General features: G+C 47.3%; 1 protein-coding gene and 3 non-coding genes across 4 annotated transcripts; 2 read left to right on the top strand and 2 right to left on the bottom strand.

Annotated features, from left to right (window-relative positions):
- Positions 1 to 3,705: 3,705 nt before the first annotated feature.
- On the bottom strand, positions 3,706 to 3,793 carry trnay-gua (transfer RNA tyrosine (anticodon GUA)). The gene is given in 2 exon segments: positions 3,706 to 3,741; positions 3,757 to 3,793. It is a non-coding gene; the product is annotated as a tRNA-Tyr (tRNA).
- A 4,214-nt stretch (positions 3,794 to 8,007) lies between these two features.
- Positions 8,008 to 8,079, top strand: trnae-cuc (transfer RNA glutamic acid (anticodon CUC)). The gene has a single exon. It is a non-coding gene; the product is annotated as a tRNA-Glu (tRNA).
- A 95-nt stretch (positions 8,080 to 8,174) lies between these two features.
- On the bottom strand, positions 8,175 to 8,262 carry trnay-gua (transfer RNA tyrosine (anticodon GUA)). The gene is given in 2 exon segments: positions 8,175 to 8,210; positions 8,226 to 8,262. It is a non-coding gene; the product is annotated as a tRNA-Tyr (tRNA).
- An 11,377-nt stretch (positions 8,263 to 19,639) lies between these two features.
- On the top strand, positions 19,640 to 20,507 carry LOC132901302 (zinc finger protein ZFP2-like; the record flags this gene model as incomplete). The annotated part of the gene is made up of 2 exons (XM_060943610.1): positions 19,640 to 19,768; positions 19,851 to 20,507. Coding segments are annotated over 2 exons (786 nt in total), but the record flags the coding sequence as incomplete, so codon positions are not given.
- Positions 20,508 to 20,616: the final 109 nt, after the last annotated feature.

Below are 20,616 nucleotides of genomic sequence, written 5' to 3'. Positions count from 1 at the left end.
ATGCTGGTAATGAAGTTACTTAAATTTGAAATGCTGACTCGTGTTTTTGTTTTGTTTTTCTTTTTGCGGCTGAGGAACCACGTGACCGCGTATCACTATCATCGCCACTGTTGTTTCCACAGTCAGATCTACAATTATTGTCCTAGCTCAGTAAAGAAGGTTTGTGTGATTGAGCAGTGGGACTTTGCCATTTTTCTGAACTGTGGGATTTTGTCATTTTTCCACCTGATGCCCATGGTAAAACTGAGCAGTGGGACATTGTCATTTTTCTGAACTGTGGGAATTTGTCATTTTTCTGAACTGTGGGACTCTGCCATTTTTCTGAGCTGTGGGATTTTGTCATTTTTCCGCCTGATGCCCATGGTAAAACTGAGCAGTGGGACATTGTCATTTTTCTGAACTGTGGGACTTTGCCATTTTTCTGAACTGTGGGATTTTGTCATTTTTCCGCCTGATGCCCATGGTAAAACTGAGCAGTGGGACATTGTCATTTTTCTGAACTGTGGGACTTTGCCATTTTTCTGAACTGTGGGACTTTGACATTTTTCTGCCCATGGTAAAAAAAGTCAGGACTAAATCATCATCAAAGAGAAAGAGAGAGAGAGAGAGAGAGAGAGGATTGAGAGAGAGAGGACTACCAGGAAATACAGAAAATAAAAAGACATTAGATTACACGGAACTAACCATAAGTTTGCTGTTCTCTGCCAAGAGAGACAGTCACAGTTGTGGCCAAAACTTTGCTGAAAGCATCCCAAACTTGGACCCACTGAGTAGCACCTGTATACTGGCCAATATTCATATACCAAGTTTGGATGCTTTGGGATAGATTCATCTTTTAATTCCATTTTTCAACATTTTTTATCTAATCAGGCCATGGAACTGCAACCCAACTTCCTAACCCAGGCTGCAACCCAACCCCCCACAGCTCTTTGTCCTTCTTAATGGCCCTTCCTTTGTTTTGGGCTCTCTGGTACACGAGTCTGCCTGCAAAACCTCACTGGAGGCCAATATATCCCATTATTGCCATCTGGTGGTCAGAGCAGGTAATGCAGGCCCACGTCAGCTTCGTCCCTGGAATGGTCAGCAATGGTGCTGACCTTCCCGACTTAAGTGAACTTAGATTTATTGCCATCTGATGGTCACAGCAGGTAATGCAGGGCCACTTCAGCTTCTCCCTGGTATGGTCAGCAAGTATGCTGACCTTCGCAACTTGAGTGATCTTAGATTTATTAAATGACAATGTAAAAAAAAAAAAATATTATTTTTGGGCTGACACTGTACATACTTGGTCAGCAAGTATGCTGAACGTCCCGACTTGTGTGAGCTGGGATTTATTTAATGACAATGATGTTTTTTGTGAGTTTTCTGTCAACATGAACCACTTTTTTTTTCTGGCCACTTTGACCAATTGGACACTTGGACGTCTCAGTATTGGTACTTGCATCGGTAGCATGCGCTGGGGAAAAAATTTTGATTATCTGAAAAAAAAAATCATATTCATAAATCATATTCATATTCTCTGTTGGCTAACACTGTGCAGGGGTGTGTAGAACCCTTTCTGATGGTTTTTGTAGGTTCTCTGTCCACTTGCACCACTATTTCAAAGGCCTTGTCAGCTCTGGCCTCGAGAGCCCTGGCCTCGACAGCCCGAGCCTTGACAGCACATGCGCCGCGGAGAAAAAAAACATTTCCGAAAAAAAAAAAATCTGAAATTTAAGACTCTAGAGGGGTGTGTGGAACCCAAGCCCGACGACCCCTGATGTTTTTATGGTGCTTTTATACATGAAAATCACATATGCAAGTGTAAAATCTCATGGGCTTGGTGAGTCAGCATACACCAGCACACTGACTGATCTAACTAAAAAGGGGGCACCAGATCCGGTCCAGTGGACGGAGCAATGCCAGCAGGCTTTCTCTAAGGTAAAGGCTGCATTGTGTGGGGGGCCACTGTTACACTCCCCTGACTTTTCTCTCCCCTTTGTTTTGCAGACGGATGCATCGGACAGAGGGCTGGGGGCTGTTCTGTCCCAGGAGTTGGAGGGGGAGGACTGTCCAGTGCTGTACATCAGCCGGAAGCTGTCGGTGCACGAGAGCAGGTACAGCACCATAGAAAAGGAATGCCCCGCCATCAAGTGGGTGGTCCTCGCCCCCCGCAACTACCTGCTGGGGTGCCCTTTCACCCTCTGGCCAGACCATGCGCCCCATGCAGTGGCTCCAACTCATGAAGGATGCCAATGCGCGGATCACCCGTTGGCATCTGGCACTCCAGCCATTTAAGTTCGAGGTGGTCCACAGGCCGGGGGGCGCAGATGGTCGTGGCGGATTTCCTCTCCCGTCAAGGGGGTGGGGAGTCAGCTGCAGGACGGACGGCTCCCCGGCCTGAGTCGGGCGGTGGGGGTATGTGGCAGCAGGGGCGTGGTCAAGCGTCGGTCTGTGAATGGAGGTCGGAGTCAGGGAAGGTAAGTGGCAGAATCACTGCACCTGACGGGAATTAACCTGTGTTTGTGTGTCTTCCCCAGTGACCGCGCCCCATAAGAGGAGAGGGAGAGCAGAGGAAGGGGGCTCTCCCCCAACCTGAACACTTGTGTGTGTGTCTGTGTGTGTGTGCGTGCGTGCGTGTGTGGGAGAATAAATGTAAAGCTTAAAAGCTAAAATAAAAGGTTTTTTTCCGAGCTCAGTTCTGGCCTGCCGTGCTTCTGTGCTCCACCCACCTTAACTATTTCTAGATGCATGTATAACGGCAGTTTTTGTTTGCATGTTTTGGTTGATGGATCTTTCTCCTAACTTTCTCCTAACGTTTGTAAAGTGGGAACCTCGGGAGAGCTTTTGGAGAACGTTCCCTTTTGGTTGTATTAAAGTACCCCTTACTACTGCAATGCAAGAAAACTTTGGAAAACCTGATGACAATGTTCCAGTTGGGTTCTTTGAGCGTTAGCTACAGACATACAGTCAAGAGTGAATTTGAGTAAATGAAGGTCAAATTTGAGGGTGAGATGAGGACATACAGTCAGTAGTAAACTGTTATGCAACTTAGCAAGAGTTACGTGCCTTGGTGAATGAATATCACTAAATTCACATTTGTTTGCTCCTTGTAGTATCAGCACAATAAGCTGGCATCAAAAGGAGCAACCTGCCAGAAAAACTGCAATAACATTGGGCGAGATGTCAAGGTCAGTCAAACTTGTAAAAACGACAGAATCCTATCCCAGAGAATAATTTGTGAAGATGTAAGTTAAAATTTGCCTTATTTTTGCAGATGCCCCAAAGGTACTGTGCCCAGCCAAAAGTACTGCACTCAGCCTTGAGAAGCACCAGAGGGACATCCACCGGAGGGCCTCGGAGGAACTGCCCCCGGCCACGAGAAGCTTGTAAGGTACCGGACACAGACGTGACAACAGGCTCACAAAGGTACCGCCCCAAGCCACTTGAGGACCGCAGAGGTACTTTGCCCAGACAGTACATGGCGCCTCAAAGGTATTACACCCAGCCAGAGCTGGTCCTCAGAGGTCTTGTGGGCATTCCCGTTTGCCTCTGTTCACTCCCTGGTGGTCTAGTGGCTAGGATTCGGTGCTCTCACCGCCGCGGCCTGGGTTTGATTCCTGGTCAGGGAAAAGTCTTGGCTTGGGGTGTGTGGGTTTTTTTTAACCCCCACCTCCCCATCATTATTACTAAAATAGCATCAGACTCTCTGGCAGAACAAACTCTTCCTTCGAGCCGGATTCTAACCAGCGACCTAAGGATGGCCATCGGAAGCAACTACAGTCCTCCGCTCTTCCAACTGAGCTATCGAAGGGGACCCTGAAGGGCTTTTCGGCTGAGTGAGCCTTCAAGCAACATCTCCAACAGCGCTTGCTTTTAATATACTGCATATATATTGTTTTGTGCCAAAACTCGTTTTGCACAAGCTGGCTTAACCTACCAAATTATGTGCACCCGCAATACGCAACGCAATGAAATAATTTAGAAAATCTATTATAAATAGTGATTTCTCTTCAGTCTTTTAAGGCTGATGAAAAGCTCAGTTTCAAAAGAACAGAAACAAATGAATGGATCTTGTTTGTTTCGGGCATTTTGGCAAATGTGAAAGCAAACTCCAGAGAAGTTGTGTTGACGATGACTGTGATACTCTGTACACAAAACTCCAGTCGAACTCCAGGTTCTATTGAAACAGTATTCATTTTTAGTATTCCGGACCTTGAGGCTTTATTTCCTATTCTGATTTAATCAAATGGATTTATTCAAACGTTGTAGGCTTGTCCTCACCAATTTACCAGTGGCCTTCACAGAGACGAGAGCATGAAGAGAATTGCTCAGTCAGGGCAAAGTGCAAGGGCAGGAAAAGCTTGTTGGTACTTTAATGACATCGTGTGGCCGTACAGTCTAATTGCTTCTAGATATTCTCAAAAAAAAGATCTGAAAATTGATCTCTGCTCATGCTGGTAATGAAGTTACTTAAATTTGAAATGCTGACTCGTGTTTTTGTTTTGTTTTTCTTTTTGCGGCTGAGGAACCACGTGACCGCGTATCACTATCATTGCCACTGTTGTTTCCACAGTCAGATCTACAATTATTGTCCTAGCTCAGTAAAGAAGGTTTGTTTGATTGAGCAGTGGGACTTTGCCATTTTTCTGAACTGTGGGATTTTGTCATTTTTCCGCCTGATGCCCATGGTAAAACTGAGCAGTGGGACATTGTCATTTTTCTGAACTGTGGGAATTTGTCATTTTTCTGAACTGTGGGACTCTGCCATTTTTCTGAGCTGTGGGATTTTGTCATTTTTCCGCCTGATGCCCATGGTAAAACTGAGCAGTGGGACATTGTCATTTTTCTGAACTGTGGGACTTTGCCATTTTTCTGAACTGTGGGACTTTGCCATTTTTCTGAACTGTGGGATTTTGTCATTTTTCCGCCTGATGCCCATGGTAAAACTGAGCAGTGGGACATTGTCATTTTTCTGAACTGTGGGACTTTGCCATTTTTCTGAACTGTGGGACTTTGCCATTTTTCTGCCCATGGTAAAAAAAGTCAGGACTAAATCATCATCAAAGAGAGAGAGAGAGAGAGAGAGAGAGAGAGAGAGAGAGAGAGGATTGAGAGAGAGAGGACTACCAGGAAATACAGAAAATAAAAAGACATTAGATTTCACAGAACTAACCATAAGTTTGCTGTTCTCTGCCAAGAGAGACAGTCACAGTTGTGGCCAAAACTTTGCTGAAAGCATCCCAAACTTGGACCCACTGAGTAGCACCTGTATACTGGCCAATATTCATATACCAAGTTTGGATGCTTTGGGATAGATTTATCTTTTAATTCCATTTTTCAACATTTTTTATCTAATCAGGCCATGGAACTGCAACCCAACTTCCTAACACAGGCTGCAACCCAACCCCCCACAGCTCTTTGTCCTTCTTAATGGCCCTTCCTTTGTTTTGGGCTCTCTGGTACACGAGTCTGCCTGCAAAACCTCACTGGAGGCCAATATGTCCCATTATTGCCATCTGGTGGCTAGAGCAGGTAATGCAGGCCCACCTCAGCTTCGTCCCTGGAATGGTCAGCAATGGTGCTGACCTTCCCGACTTAAGTGAACTTAGATTTATTGCCATCTCATGGTCACAGCAGGTAATGCAGCGCCACTTCAGCTTCTCCCTGGTATGGTCAGCAAGTATGCTGACCTTCCCAACTTGAGTGATCTTAGATTTATTAAATGACAATGTAAAAAAAAAAAAAATCTTATTATTTTTGGGCTGACACTGTACATACTTGGTCAGCAAGTATGCTGAACGTCCCGACTTGTGTGAGCTGGGATTTATTTAATGACAATGATGTTTTTTGTGAGTTTTCTGTCAACATGAACCACTTTTTTTTCTGGCCACTTTGACCAATTGGACACTTGGACTTCTCAGTATTGGTACTTGCATCGGTAGCATGCGCTGGGGAAAAAATTTTGATGATCTGAAAAAAAAAATCATATTCATAAATCATATTCATATTCTTTGTTGGCTAACACTGTGCAGGGGTGTGTAGAACCCTTTCTGATGGTTTTTGTTGGTTCTCTGTCCACTTGCACCACTATTTCAAAGGCCTTGTCAGCTCTGGCCTCGAGAGCCCTGGCCTCGAGAGCCCGAGCCTTGACAGCACATGCGCCGCGGAGAAAAAAAAATTTCCGAAAAAAAAAATCTGAAATTTAAGACTCTAGAGGGGTGTGTGGAACCCAAGCCCGACGACCCCTGATGTTTTTATGGTGCTTTTATACATGAAAATCACATATGCAAGTGTAAAATCTCATGGGCTTGGTGAGTCAGCATACACCAGCACAGTGACTGATCTAACTAAAAAGGGGGCACCAGATCCGGTACAGTGGACGGAGCAATGCCAGCAGGCTTTCTCTAAGGTAAAGGCTGCATTGTGTGGGGGGCCACTGTAACACTCCCCTGACTTTTCTCTCCCCTTTGTTTTGCAGACGGATGCGTCGGACAGAGGGCTGGGGGCTGTTCTGTCCCAGGAGGTGGAGGGGGAGGACTGTCCAGTGCTGTACATCAGCCGGAAGCTGTCGGTGCGCGAGGGCAGGTACAGCACCATAGAAAAGGAATGCCCCGCCATCAAGTGGGTGGTCCTCGCCCCCCGCAACTACCTGCTGGGGTGCCCTTTCACCCTCTGGCCAGACCATGCGCCCCATGCAGTGGCTCCAACTCATGAAGGATGCCAATGCGCGGATCACCCGTTGGCATCTGGCACTCCAGCCATTTAAGTTCGAGGTGGTCCACAGGCCGGGGGGGCGCAGATGGTCGTGGCGGATTTCCTCTCCCGTCAAGGGGGTGGGGAGTCAGCTGCAGGACGGATGGCTCCCTGGCCTGAGTCGGGCGGTGGGGGTATGTGGCAGCAGGGGCGTGGTCAAGCGTCGGTCTGTGAATGGAGGTCGGAGTCAGGGAAGGTAAGTGGCAGAATCACTGCACCTGACGGGAATTAACCTGTGTTTGTGTGTCTTCCCCAGTGACCGCGCCCCATAAGAGGAGAGGGAGAGCAGAGGAAGGGGGCTCTCCCCCAACCTGAACACTTGTGTGTGTGTCTGTGTGTGTGTGCGTGCGTGTGTGGGAGAATAAATGTAAAGCTTAAAAGCTAAAATAAAAGGTTTTTTTCCGAGCTCATTTCTGGCCTGCCGTGCTTCTGTGCTCCACCCACCTTAACTATTTCTAGATGCATGTATAACGGCAGTTTTTGTTTGCATGTTTTGGTTGATGGATCTTTCTCCTAACTTTCTCCTAACGTTTGTAAAGTGGGAACCTCGGGAGAGCTTTTGGAGAACGTTCCCTTTTGGTTGTATTAAAGTACCCCTTACTACTGCAATGCAAGAAAACTTTGGAAAACCTGATGACAATGTTCCAGTTGGGTTCTTTGAGCGTTAGCTACAGACATACAGTCAAGAGTGAATTTGAGTAAATGAAGGTCAAATTTGAGGGTGAGATGAGGACATACAGTCAGTAGTAAACTGTTATGCAACTTAGCAAGAGTTACGTGCCTTGGTGAATGAATATCACTAAATTCACATTTGTTTGCTCCTTGTAGTATCAGCACAATAAGCTGGCATCAAAAGGAGCAACCTGCCAGAAAAACTGCAATAACATTGGGCGAGATGTCAAGGTCAGTCAAACTTGTAAAAACGACAGAATCCTATCCCAGAGAATAATTTGTGAAGATGTAAGTTAAAATTTGCCTTATTTTTGCAGATGCCCCAAAGGTACTGTGCCCAGCCAAAAGTACTGCACTCAGCCTTGAGAAGCACCAGAGGGACATCCACCGGAGGGCCTCGGAGGAACTGCCCCCGGCCACGAGAAGCTTGTAAGGTACCGGACACAGACGTGATGACAGGCTCACAAAGGTACCGCCCCAAGCCACTCGAGGACCGCAGAGGTACTTTGCCCAGACAGTACATGGCGCCTCAAAGGTATTACACCCAGCCAGAGCTGGTCCTCAGAGGTCTAGTGGGCATTCCCGTTTGCCTCTGTTCACTCCCTGGTGGTCTAGTGGCTAGGATTCGGCGCTCTCACCGCCGCGGCCTGGGTTAGATTCCCGGTCAGGGAAAAGTCTTGGCTTGGGGTGTGTGGGGTTTTTTTTAACCCCAACCTCCCCATCATTATTACTAAAATAGCATCAGACTCTCTGGCAGAACAAACTCTTCCTTCGAGCCGGATTCGAACCAGCAACCTAAGGATGGCCATCGCAAGCAACTACAGTCCTCCGCTCTTCCAACTGAGCTATCGAAGGGTACCCTGAAGTGCTTTTCTGCTGAGTGAGCCGTCAAGCAACATCTCCAACAGCGCTTGCTTTTTATATACTGCATATATATTGTTTTGTGCCAAAACTCGTTTTGCACAAGCTGGCTTAACCTACCAAATTATGTGCACCCGCAATACGCAACGCAATGAAATAATTTAGAAAATCTATTATAAATAGTGATTTCTCTTCAGTCTTTTAAGGCTGATGAAAAGCTCAGTTTCAAAAGAACAGAAACAAATGAATGGATCTTGTTTGCTTCGGGCATTTTGGCAAATGTGAAAGCAAACTCCAGAGAAGTTGTGTTGACGATGACTGTGATACTCTGTACACAAAACTCCAGTCGAACTCCAGGTTCTATTGAAACAGTATTCATTTTTAGTATTCCGGACCTTGAGGCTTTATTTCCTATTCTGATTTAATCAAATGGATTTATTCAAACGTTGTAGGCTTGTCCTCACCAATTTACCAGTGGCCTTCACAGAGACGAGAGCATGAAGAGAATTGCTCAGTCAGGGCAAAGTGCAAGGGCAGGAAAAGCTTGTTGGTACTTTAATGACATCGTGTGGCCGTACAGTGTAATTGCTTCTAGATATTCTCAAAAAAAAGATCTGAAAATTGATCTCTGCTCATGCTGGTAATGAAGTTACTTAAATTTGAAATGCTGACTCGTGTTTTTGTTTTGTTTTTCTTTTTGCGGCTGAGGAACCACGTGACCGCGTATCACTATCATCGCCACTGTTGTTTCCACGGTCAGATCTACAATTATTGTCCTAGCTCAGTAAAGAAGGTTTGTTTGATTGAGCAGTGGGACTTTGCCATTTTTCTGAACTGTGGGATTTTGTCATTTTTCCGCCTGATGCCCATGGTAAAACTGAGCAGTGGGACATTGTCATTTTTCTGAACTGTGGGAATTTGTCATTTTTCTGAACTGTGGGACTCTGCCATTTTTCTGAGCTGTGGGATTTTGTCATTTTTCCGCCTGATGCCCATGGTAAAACTGAGCAGTGGGACATTGTCATTTTTCTGAACTGTGGGACTTTGCCATTTTTCTGAACTGTGGGACTTTGACATTTTTCTGCCCATGGTAAAAAAAGTCAGGATAAATCATCATCAAAGAGAAAGAGAGAGAGAGAGAGAGGATTGAGAGAGAGAGGACTACCAGGAAATACAGAAAATAAAAAGACATTAGATTACACGGAACTAACCATAAGTTTGCTGTTCTCTGCCAAGAGAGACAGTCACAGTTGTGGCCAAAACTTTGCTGAAAGCATCCCAAACTTGGACCCACTGAGTAGCACCTGTATACTGGCCAATATTCATATACCAAGTTTGGATGCTTTGGGATAGATTTATCTTTTAATTCCATTTTTCAACATTTTTTATCTAATCAGGCCATGGAACTGCAACCCAACTTCCTAACCCAGGCTGCAACCCAACCCCCCACAGCTCTTTGTCCTTCTTAATGGCCCTTCCTTTGTTTTGGGCTCTCTGGTACACGAGTCTGCCTGCAAAACCTCACTGGAGGCCAATATATCCCATTATTGCCATCTGGTGGTCAGAGCAGGTAATGCAGGCCCACCTCAGCTTCGTCCCTGGAATGGTCAGCAATGGTGCTGACCTTCCCGACTTAAGTGAACTTAGATTTATTGCCATCTGATGGTCACAGCAGGTAATGCAGGGCCACTTCAGCTTCTCCCTGGTATGGTCAGCAAGTATGCTGACCTTCCCAACTTGAGTGATCTTAGATTTATTAAATGACAATGTAAAAAAAAAAAAAATCTTATTATTTTTGGGCTGACACTGTACATACTTGGTCAGCAAGTATGCTGAACGTCCCGACTTGTGTGAGCTGGGATTTATTTAATGACAATGATGTTTTTTGTGAGTTTTCTGTCAACATGAACCACTTTTTTCTGGCCACTTTGACCAATTGGACACTTGGACTTCTCAGTATTGGTACTTGCATCGGTAGCATGCGCTGGGGAAAAAATTTTGATTATCTGAAAAAAAAATCATATTCATAAATCATATTCATATTCTTTGTTGGCTAACACTGTGCAGGGGTGTGTAGAACCCTTTCTGATGGTTTTTGTAGGTTCTCTGTCCACTTGCACCACTATTTCAAAGGCCTTGTCAGCTCTCGCCTCGAGAGCCCTGGCCTCGAAAGCCCAAGCCTTGACAGCACATGCGCCGTGGAGAAAAAAATCATTTCAAAAAAAAAAAAAATCTGAAATTTAAGACTCTAGAGGGGTGTGTGGAACCCAAGCCCGATGACCCCTGATGTTTTTATGGTGCTTTTATACATGAAAATCACATATGCAAGTGTAAAATCTCATGGGCTTGGTGAGTCAGCATACACCAGCACACTGACTGATCTAACTAAAAAGGGGGCACCAGATCTGGTCCAGTGGACGGAGCAATGCCAGCAGGCTTTCTCTAAGGTAAAGGCTGCATTGTGTGGGGGGCCACTGTTACACTCCCCTGACTTTTCTCTCCCCTTTGTTTTGCAGACAGATGCGTCGGACAGAGGGCTGGGGGCTGTTCTGTCCCAGGAGGTGGAGGGGGAAGACTGTCCAGTGCTGTACATCAGCCGGAAGCTGTCAGTGCGCGAGGGCAGGTACAGCACCATAGAAAAGAAATGCCCCACCATCAAGTGGGTGGTCCTCGTCCCCCGCTACTACCTGCTGGCGTGTCCTTTCACCCTCTGGCCAGACCATGCGCCCCATGCAGTGGCTCCAACTCCTGAAGGATGCCAATGCGCGGATCACCCGTTGGCATCTGGCACTCCAGCCATTTAAGTTCGAGGTGGTCCACAGACCGGGGGCGCAGATGGTCGTGGCGGATTTCCTCTCCCGTCAAGGGGGTGGGGAGTCAGCTGCAGGATGGACGGCTCCCCCGGCTGATTCGGGCGGTGGGGGTATGTGGCAGCAGGCACGTGGTCAAGCGTTGGTCTGTGAATGGAGGGCGGCGTCAGGGAAGGTAAGTGGCAGAATCACTGCACCTTACGGGAATTAACCTGTGTTTGTGTGTCTTCCCCAGTGACTGCACCCCATTAGAGGAGAGGGAGAGCAGAGGAAGGGGCCTCTCCCCCAACCTGAACACTTGTGTGTGTGTGTCTTTGTGTGCATGCGTGGGGGGAGAATAAATGTAAAGCTTAAAAGCTAAAATAAAAGGGATTTTGCGAGCTCAGTTCTGACCTGCCGTGCTTCTGTGCTCCACCCACCTTAATTATTTCTATATGCATGTATAACGGTTTTACTCGTCAGAGTCATCTCCAACAACACCAGCGCATTCACACAGGAAAGAAGCCATTTCACTGCTCACAGTGTGGAAAGAGTTTTACTCAGCAGAGTCATATCCAAAAACACCAACGCAGGCATACGGGAGAGAAGCTGTATCACTGCTCACAGTTCGGAAAGAGTTTTACTCGTCAGAGTGCTCTCCAACAACACCAGCGCATTCACACAGGAGAGAAGCCGTATCACTGCTCACAGTGTGGAAGGAGTTTTACTCATAAGAGTCATCTCCAACAACACCAGCGCATTCACACCAGAGAGAAGCCGTTTCACTGCTCACAGTGTGGGAATAGTTTTACTCAGCAGAGTCATCTCCAAAAACACCAACGCAGGCATACAGGAGAGAAGCCGTGTCACTGCTCAGAACGTGGGAAGAGTTTTACTCGTCGGAGTCATCTGCAACAACACCAGCGCATTCACACAAGAGAGAAACCATATCACTGCTCACAGAGTGGGAAGAGTTTTACTCAGCAGAGTGATCTCCAACATCATCAGCGCATTCACACAGGAGAGAAGCTGTGTCACTGCTCACAGTGTAGGAAGAGTTTTACTCGTCAGAGTCATCTCCAACAACACCAACGCATTCACACAGGAGAGAAGCCATTTCGCTGCTCACAGTGTGGGAAGTGTTTTACTCACCAAAGTCTTCTCCAAACACACCAGCGCATTCACACAGGAGAGAAACCATATCGCTGCTCACAGTGTGGAAAGAGTTTTACTCACGAGAGTGCTCTCCAAACACACCAGCGCATTCACACAGGAGAGAAGCTGTATCACTGCTCACAGTGTGGAAGGAGTTTTACTCGTCAGAGTGCTCTCCAACAACACCAGCTCATTCACTCAGCAGAGAAACCATATCGTTGATCATAGTGTGGGAAGAGTTTTACTCACCAGAGTGCTCTCCAAACACACGAGCGCATTCACACAGGAGAGAAGCCGTATCACTGCTCACAGTGTGGAAAGATTTTTACTCGTCAGAGTCATCTCCAACAACACCAGCGCGTTCACACAGGAGAGAAGCCATTTCGCTGCTCACAGTGTGGGAAGTGTTTTACTCACCAGAGTGCTCTCCAAACACACCAGCGCAATCACTCAGTAGAGAAACCATGTCGCTGCTCACAGAGTGGGCAGAGTTTTACTCGTCAGAGTCATCTCCAACAACACCAGCGCATTCACACAGGAGAGAAGCGGCATAACTGCTCACAGTGCGGAAAGAGTTTGAATTGTTAGAGTCATCTCCAACAACACCAGCGCATTCACACAGGAGAGAAACCGTTTCACTGCTCACAGTGTGGAAGGAGTTTTATTCGCCTGAGTGCTCTCAAACAACACCAGAGCATTCACTCAGGAGAGAAACCATATCGCTGCTCACAGTGAGGGAAGAGTTTCACTCGCCAGAGTCCTCTCCAAACACACCAGCGTATTTGCACAGGAGAGAAGCCGTTTCACTGCTCACAGTGTGGAAGGAGTTTTACTCACCAGAGTGTTCTCCAGCAACACCAGCGCATTCACTCAGGAGAGAAACCATATCGCTGCTCACAGTGTGGGAAGAGTTTTACTCGCCAGAGTGCTCTCCAAACACATGAGCGCATTCAGACAGGAGAGAAGCCGTATCACTGCTCACAGTGTGGAAAGAGTTTAACTCGTCAGAGTCATCTCCAACAACACCAGCGCATTCACACAGGAGAGAAGCCGTTTCACTGCTCACAGTGTGGAAAGAGTTTTACTCAGCAGAGTCATCTCCAAAAACACCAACGCAGGCATACAGGAGAGAAGCCGTGTCACTGCTCACGGTGCGGAAAGAGTTTTACTCGTCAGATTCATCTCCAACAACATCAGAGCATTCACACAGGAGAGAAACCATATCGCTGCTCACAGAGTGGGAAGAGTTTTACTCTGCAGAGTGCTCTCCAAACACACCACAGCAATCACACAGGAAAGAAGCCGTAACACTGCTCACAGTGTGGGAAGAAGTTTACTCATCAGAGTCATCTCCAACAACACCAGCACAGTCACACAGGAGAGAATCCGTATCACTGCTCACAATGTGGGAAGAGTTTTACTCATCAGAGACATCTCCAACAACACCAGGGCATTCACACAGGAGAGAAGCCGTATCACTGCTCACAGTGTGGAAAGAGTTTTACTCGTCAGAGTCATCTCCAACAACACCAGTGCATTCACACAGGAGAGAAGCCGTATCACTGCTCACAGTGTGGGAAGAGTTTTACACGCCAGAGTGCTCTCCAACAACACCAGCCCATTCACACATGAGAGAAGCCGTATCACTGATCACAGTGTGGAAAGAGTTTTACTCAGCAGAGTCCTCTCCAAACACACCAGAGCATTCACACAGGAGAGAAACCATATCGCAGCTCACAGCGTGGGAAGTGTTTTACTCACCAGAGTGCTCTCCAAACACACCAGCGCATTGACTCAGTAGAGAAACCATATCGCGGCTCACAATGTGGGTAGAGTTTTACTCGTCAGAGACATCTCCAACAACACCAGCGCATTCACACAGGAGAGAAGCCGCATCACTGCTCACAGTGTGGGAAGACTTTTACTCGTGAGAGTGATCTCCAACATCATCAGCGCATTCACACAGGAGAGAAGCCGTATCACTGCTCACAGTGTGCGAAGAGTTTTACTAGTCAGAGTCATCTCCATCAACACCAGAGCATTCACACAGGAGAGAAACCATATCGCTGCTCAGTGTGGGAAGTGTTTTACACACCAGAGTGCTCTCCAAACACACCAGTGCATTCACACAGGAGAGAAGGCGCATCACTGCCCACAGTGTGGAAAGAGTTTTACTCTGCAGAGTGCTCTCCAAACACACCAGAGCATTCACAGTGGACAGAAGCTGTATCACTACTCACAGTGTGGAAAGAGTTTTACTCGTCAGAGTCATCTCCAACAACACCAGCGCATTCACACAGGAGAGAAACCATATCGCTGCTCACAGTGTGGAAGGAGTTTTACTCGCCAGAGTGCTCTCCAAACACACCAGCGCATTCACACAGGAGAGAAGCCGTTTCACTTCTCACAGTGTGGGAAGAGTTTTACTCAGCAGAGTCATCTCCAAAAACACCAACGCAGTCATACAGGTGAGAAGCCGTTTCACTGCTCACAGTGTGGAAAAAGTTTTATTCGCCAGAGTGCTTTCCAAAAACACCAGAGCATTCAAACAGGAGAGAAGCCGTATCACTGCTCACAGTGTGGAAGGAGTTTTATTCGCCAGAGTGCTCTCCAACAACACCAGCACATTCACACAGGAGAGAAGCCATATCACTGCTCACAGTGTGGAGAGAGTTTTACTCGTCAGAGTGCTCTCCAACAACACCAGCGCATTCACACAGGAGAGAAGCCATATCACTGCTCACAGTGTGGAGAGAGTTTTACTCGTCAGAGTGCTCTCCAACAACACCAGCTTATTCACTCAGCAGAGAAACCATATCGCTGATCACAGTGTGGGAAGAGTTTTCTCACCAGAGTGCTCTCCAACAACACCAGAGCATTCACACAGGAGAGAAGCTATATCACTGCTCACAGTGTGGAAAGAGTTTTACTCGTCAGAGTGCTCTCCAACAACACCAGTGCATTCACACAGGAGAGAAGCCATATCACTGCTCACAGTGTGGAGAGAGTTTTACTCGTCAGAGTGCTCTCCAACAACACCAGCTTATTCACTCAGCAGAGAAACCATATCGCTGATCACAGTGTGGGAAGAGTTTTCTCACCAGAGTGCTCTCCAACAACACCAGAGCATTCACACAGGAGAGAAGCTATATCACTGCTCACAGTGTGGGAAGAGTTTTACTCGTCAGAGTCATCTCCAACAACACCAGCGCATTCACACAGGAGAGAAGCCGTATCACTGCTCACAGTGTGGGAAGTGTTTTACTCATGAGAGTGATCTCCAAACACACCAGCGCATTCACACAAGAAAGAAACCGTATCACTGCTCACACTGTGGAAAGTGTTTTACTCACCAGAGTGATCTCCAAACACACCAGCGCATTCACACAGGAGAGAAGCCGTATCGCTGCTCACAGTGTGGGAAGTGTTTTACTCACCAGAGTGCTCTGCAACTACACCAGATCCATTCATACAGGAGAGAAGCCGTTTCACTGCTCACAGTGTGGAAAGAGATTTACTGGTCAGAGTCATCTCCTACAACACCAGCGCATTCACACAGGAGAGATGCCATATCACTGCTCACAGTGTGGAAAGAGTTTTACTCAGCAGAGTGATCTCCAAACTCACCAGCGCATTCACACAATAGAGAAACCGTATCACTGCTAACTGTGTGGAAAGAGTTTTACTCGTCAGACTGCTCTCCAACAACACCAGCGCATTCACACAGGAGAGAAGCCGTATCACTGCTCACAGTGTGGAAGGAGTTTTACTCGCCAGAGTGCTCTCAAACAACACCAGCGCATTCACACAGGAGAGAAGCCATATCACTGCTCACAGTGTGGAAAGAGATTTACTCAGCAGAGTGCTCTCCAAACTCACCAGCGCATTCACACAAGAGAGAAACCGTATCACTGCTCACTGTGTGGAAAGAGTTTTACTCGTCAGACTGCTCTCCAACAACACCAGCGCATTCACACAGGAGAGAAGCCGTATCACTGCTCACAGTGTGGAAAGAGATTTACTCGTCAGAGTCATCTCCAACATCAGCCGCGCATTCACACAGGAGAGAAACCATATCTCTGCTCACAGTGTGGAAAGAGTTTTACTCGTCAGAGTCATCTCCAACAACACCTGCGCATTCACACAGGAGAGAAGCCGTTTCACTGCCCACAGTGTGGAAAGAGTTTTACTCGTCAGAGTCATCTCCAACAACACCAGCGCATTCACACAGGAGAGAAACCGTATCACTGCTCACACTGTGGAAAGTGTTTTACACACCAGAGTGCTCTCCAAACACACCAGCGCATCCACACAGGAGAGAAGCCATTTCACTGCTCACAGTGTGGATAGAGTTTTACTCTGCAGAGTCATCTCCAACAACACCAGCGCATTCACACAGGAGAGAAACCATATCGCTGCTCACAGTGTGGAAGGAGTTTTACTCGCCAGAGTGCTCTCCAAACACACCAGAGCATTCACAGTGGACAGAAGCTGTATCACTCCTCACAGTGTGGAAAGAGTTTTACTCGTCAGAGTCATCTCCAACAACACCAGCGCATTCACACAGGAGAGAAACCATATCGCTGCTCACAGTGTGGAAGGAGTTTTACTCGCCAGAGTGCTCTCCAAACACACCAGCGCATTCACACAGGAGAGAAGCCGTTTCACTTCTCACAGTGTGGGAAGAGTTTTACTCAGCAGAGTCATCTCCAAAAACACCAACGCAGTCATACAGGTGAGAAGCCGTTTTACTGCTCACAGTGTGGAAAAAGTTTTATTCGCCAGTGTGCTTTCCAAAAACACCAGAGCATTCAAACAGGAGAGAAGCCGTATCACTGCTCACAGTGTGGAAGGAGTTTTACTCGCCAGAGTGCTCTCCAACAACACCAGCACATTCACACAGGAGAGAAGCCATATCACTGCTCACAGTGTGGGAAGAGTTTTACTCATCAGAGTGCTCTCCAGCAACACTAACGCATTCACACAGGAGAGAAGCCATATCACTGCTCACAGTGTGGAAAGAGTTTTACTCGTCAGAGTGCTCTCCAACAACACCAGTGCATTCACACAGGAGAGAAGCCATATCACTGCTCACAGTGTGGAAGGAGTTTTACTCGCCAGAGTGCTCTCCAACAACACCAGCACATTCACACAGGAGAGAAGCCATATCACTGCTCACAGTGTGGGAAGAATTTTACTAGTCAGAGTCATCTCCAACAGAACCAGCGCATTCACACAGGAGAGAAGCCGTATCACTGCTCACAGTGTGGGAAGTGTTTTACTCATGAGAGTGATCTCCAAACACACCAGCGCATTCACACAGGAGAGAAGCCATATCACTGCTCACAGTGTGGAAAGAGTTTTACTCGTCAGAGTGCTCTCCAACAACACCAGCTTATTCACTCAGCAGAGAAACCATATCGCTGATCACAGTGTGGGAAGAGTTTTACTCACCAGAGTGCTCTCCAACAACACCAGAGCATTCACACAGGAGAGAAGCCATATCACTGCTCACTGTGTGGAAAGAGTTTTACTCGTCAGACTGCTCTCCAACAACCCCAGCGCATTCACACAGGAGAGAAGCCGTATCACTGCTCACAGTGTGGAAAGAGTTTTACTCGTCAGAGTCATCTCCAACAACACCAGTGCATTCACACAGGAGAGAAGCCGTATCACTGCTCACAGTGTGGGAAGAGTTTTACACGCCAGAGTGCTCTCCAACAACACCAGCCCATTCACACATGAGAGAAGCCGTATCACTGATCACAGTGTGGAAAGAGTTTTACTCAGCAGAGTCCTCTCCAAACACACCAGAGCATTCACACAGGAGAGAAACCATATCGCAGCTCACAGCGTGGGAAGTGTTTTACTCACCAGAGTGCTCTCCAAACACACCAGCGCATTGACTCAGTAGAGAAACCATATCGCGGCTCACAATGTGGGTAGAGTTTTACTCGTCAGAGACATCTCCAACAACACCAGCGCATTCACACAGGAGAGAAGCCGCATCACTGCTCACAGTGTGGGAAGACTTTTACTCGTGAGAGTGATCTCCAACATCATCAGCGCATTCACACAGGAGAGAAGCCGTATCACTGCTCACAGTGTGCGAAGAGTTTTACTAGTCAGAGTCATCTCCATCAACACCAGAGCATTCACACAGGAGAGAAACCATATCGCTGCTCAGTGTGGGAAGTGTTTTACACACCAGAGTGCTCTCCAAACACACCAGTGCATTCACACAGGAGAGAAGGCGCATCACTGCCCACAGTGTGGAAAGAGTTTTACTCTGCAGAGTGCTCTCCAAACACACCAGAGCATTCACAGTGGACAGAAGCTGTATCACTACTCACAGTGTGGAAAGAGTTTTACTCGTCAGAGTCATCTCCAACAACACCAGCGCATTCACACAGGAGAGAAACCATATCGCTGCTCACAGTGTGGAAGGAGTTTTACTCGCCAGAGTGCTCTCCAAACACACCAGCGCATTCACACAGGAGAGAAGCCGTTTCACTTCTCACAGTGTGGGAAGAGTTTTACTCAGCAGAGTCATCTCCAAAAACACCAACGCAGTCATACAGGTGAGAAGCCGTTTCACTGCTCACAGTGTGGAAAAAGTTTTATTCGCCAGAGTGCTTTCCAAAAACACCAGAGCATTCAAACAGGAGAGAAGCCGTATCACTGCTCACAGTGTGGAAGGAGTTTTACTCGCCAGAGTGCTCTCCAACAACACCAGCACATTCACACAGGAGAGAAGCCATATCACTGCTCACAGTGTGGAGAGAGTTTTACTCGTCAGAGTGCTCTCCAACAACACCAGCGCATTCACACAGGAGAGAAGCCATATCACTGCTCACAGTGTGGAGAGAGTTTTACTCGTCAGAGTGCTCTCCAACAACACCAGCTTATTCACTCAGCAGAGAAACCATATCGCTGATCACAGTGTGGGAAGAGTTTTCTCACCAGAGTGCTCTCCAACAACACCAGAGCATTCACACAGGAGAGAAGCTATATCACTGCTCACAGTGTGGAAAGAGTTTTACTCGTCAGAGTGCTCTCCAACAACACCAGTGCATTCACACAGGAGAGAAGCCATATCACTGCTCACAGTGTGGAGAGAGTTTTACTCGTCAGAGTGCTCTCCAACAACACCAGCTTATTCACTCAGCAGAGAAACCATATCGCTGATCACAGTGTGGGAAGAGTTTTCTCACCAGAGTGCTCTCCAACAACACCAGAGCATTCACACAGGAGAGAAGCTATATCACTGCTCACAGTGTGGGAAGAGTTTTACTCGTCAGAGTCATCTCCAACAACACCAGCGCATTCACACAGGAGAGAAGCCGTATCACTGCTCACAGTGTGGGAAGTGTTTTACTCATGAGAGTGATCTCCAAACACACCAGCGCATTCACACAAGAAAGAAACCGTATCACTGCTCACACTGTGGAAAGTGTTTTACTCACCAGAGTGATCTCCAAACACACCAGCGCATTCACACAGGAGAGAAGCCGTATCGCTGCTCACAGTGTGGGAAGTGTTTTACTCACCAGAGTGCTCTGCAACTACACCAGATCCATTCATACAGGAGAGAAGCCGTTTCACTGCTCACAGTGTGGAAAGAGATTTACTGGTCAGAGTCATCTCCTACAACACCAGCGCATTCACACAGGAGAGATGCCATATCACTGCTCACAGTGTGGAAAGAGTTTTACTCAGCAGAGTGATCTCCAAACTCACCAGCGCATTCACACAATAGAGAAACCGTATCACTGCTCACTGTGTGGAAAGAGTTTTACTCGTCAGACTGCTCTCCAACAACACCAGCGCATTCACACAGGAGAGAAGCCGTATCACTGCTCACAGTGTGGAAGGAGTTTTACTCGCCAGAGTGCTCTCAAACAACACCAGCGCATTCACACAGGAGAGAAGCCATATCACTGCTCACAGTGTGGAAAGAGATTTACTCAGCAGAGTGCTCTCCAAACTCACCAGCGCATTCACACAAGAGAGAAACCGTATCACTGCTCACTGTGTGGAAAGAGTTTTACTCGTCAGACTGCTCTCCAACAACACCAGCGCATTCACACAGGAGAGAAGCCGTATCACTGCTCACAGTGTGGAAAGAGTTTTACTCAGCAGAGTGCTCTCCAAACACACCAGAGCATTCACACAGGAGAGAAGCCATATCACTGCTCACAGTGTGGAAAGAGATTTACTCGTCAGAGTCATCTCCAACATCAGCCGCGCATTCACACAGGAGAGAAACCATATCTCTGCTCACAGTGTGGAAAGAGTTTTACTCGTCAGAGTCATCTCCAACAACACCTGCGCATTCACACAGGAGAGAAGCCGTTTCACTGCCCACAGTGTGGAAAGAGTTTTACTCGTCAGAGTCATCTCC

Source organism: Neoarius graeffei, chromosome 17, assembly GCF_027579695.1.
Source record: "Neoarius graeffei isolate fNeoGra1 chromosome 17, fNeoGra1.pri, whole genome shotgun sequence".
Lineage (NCBI taxonomy): Eukaryota > Metazoa > Chordata > Actinopteri > Siluriformes > Ariidae > Neoarius > Neoarius graeffei.
This window is presented reverse-complemented; position numbering and strand designations above follow the sequence as displayed.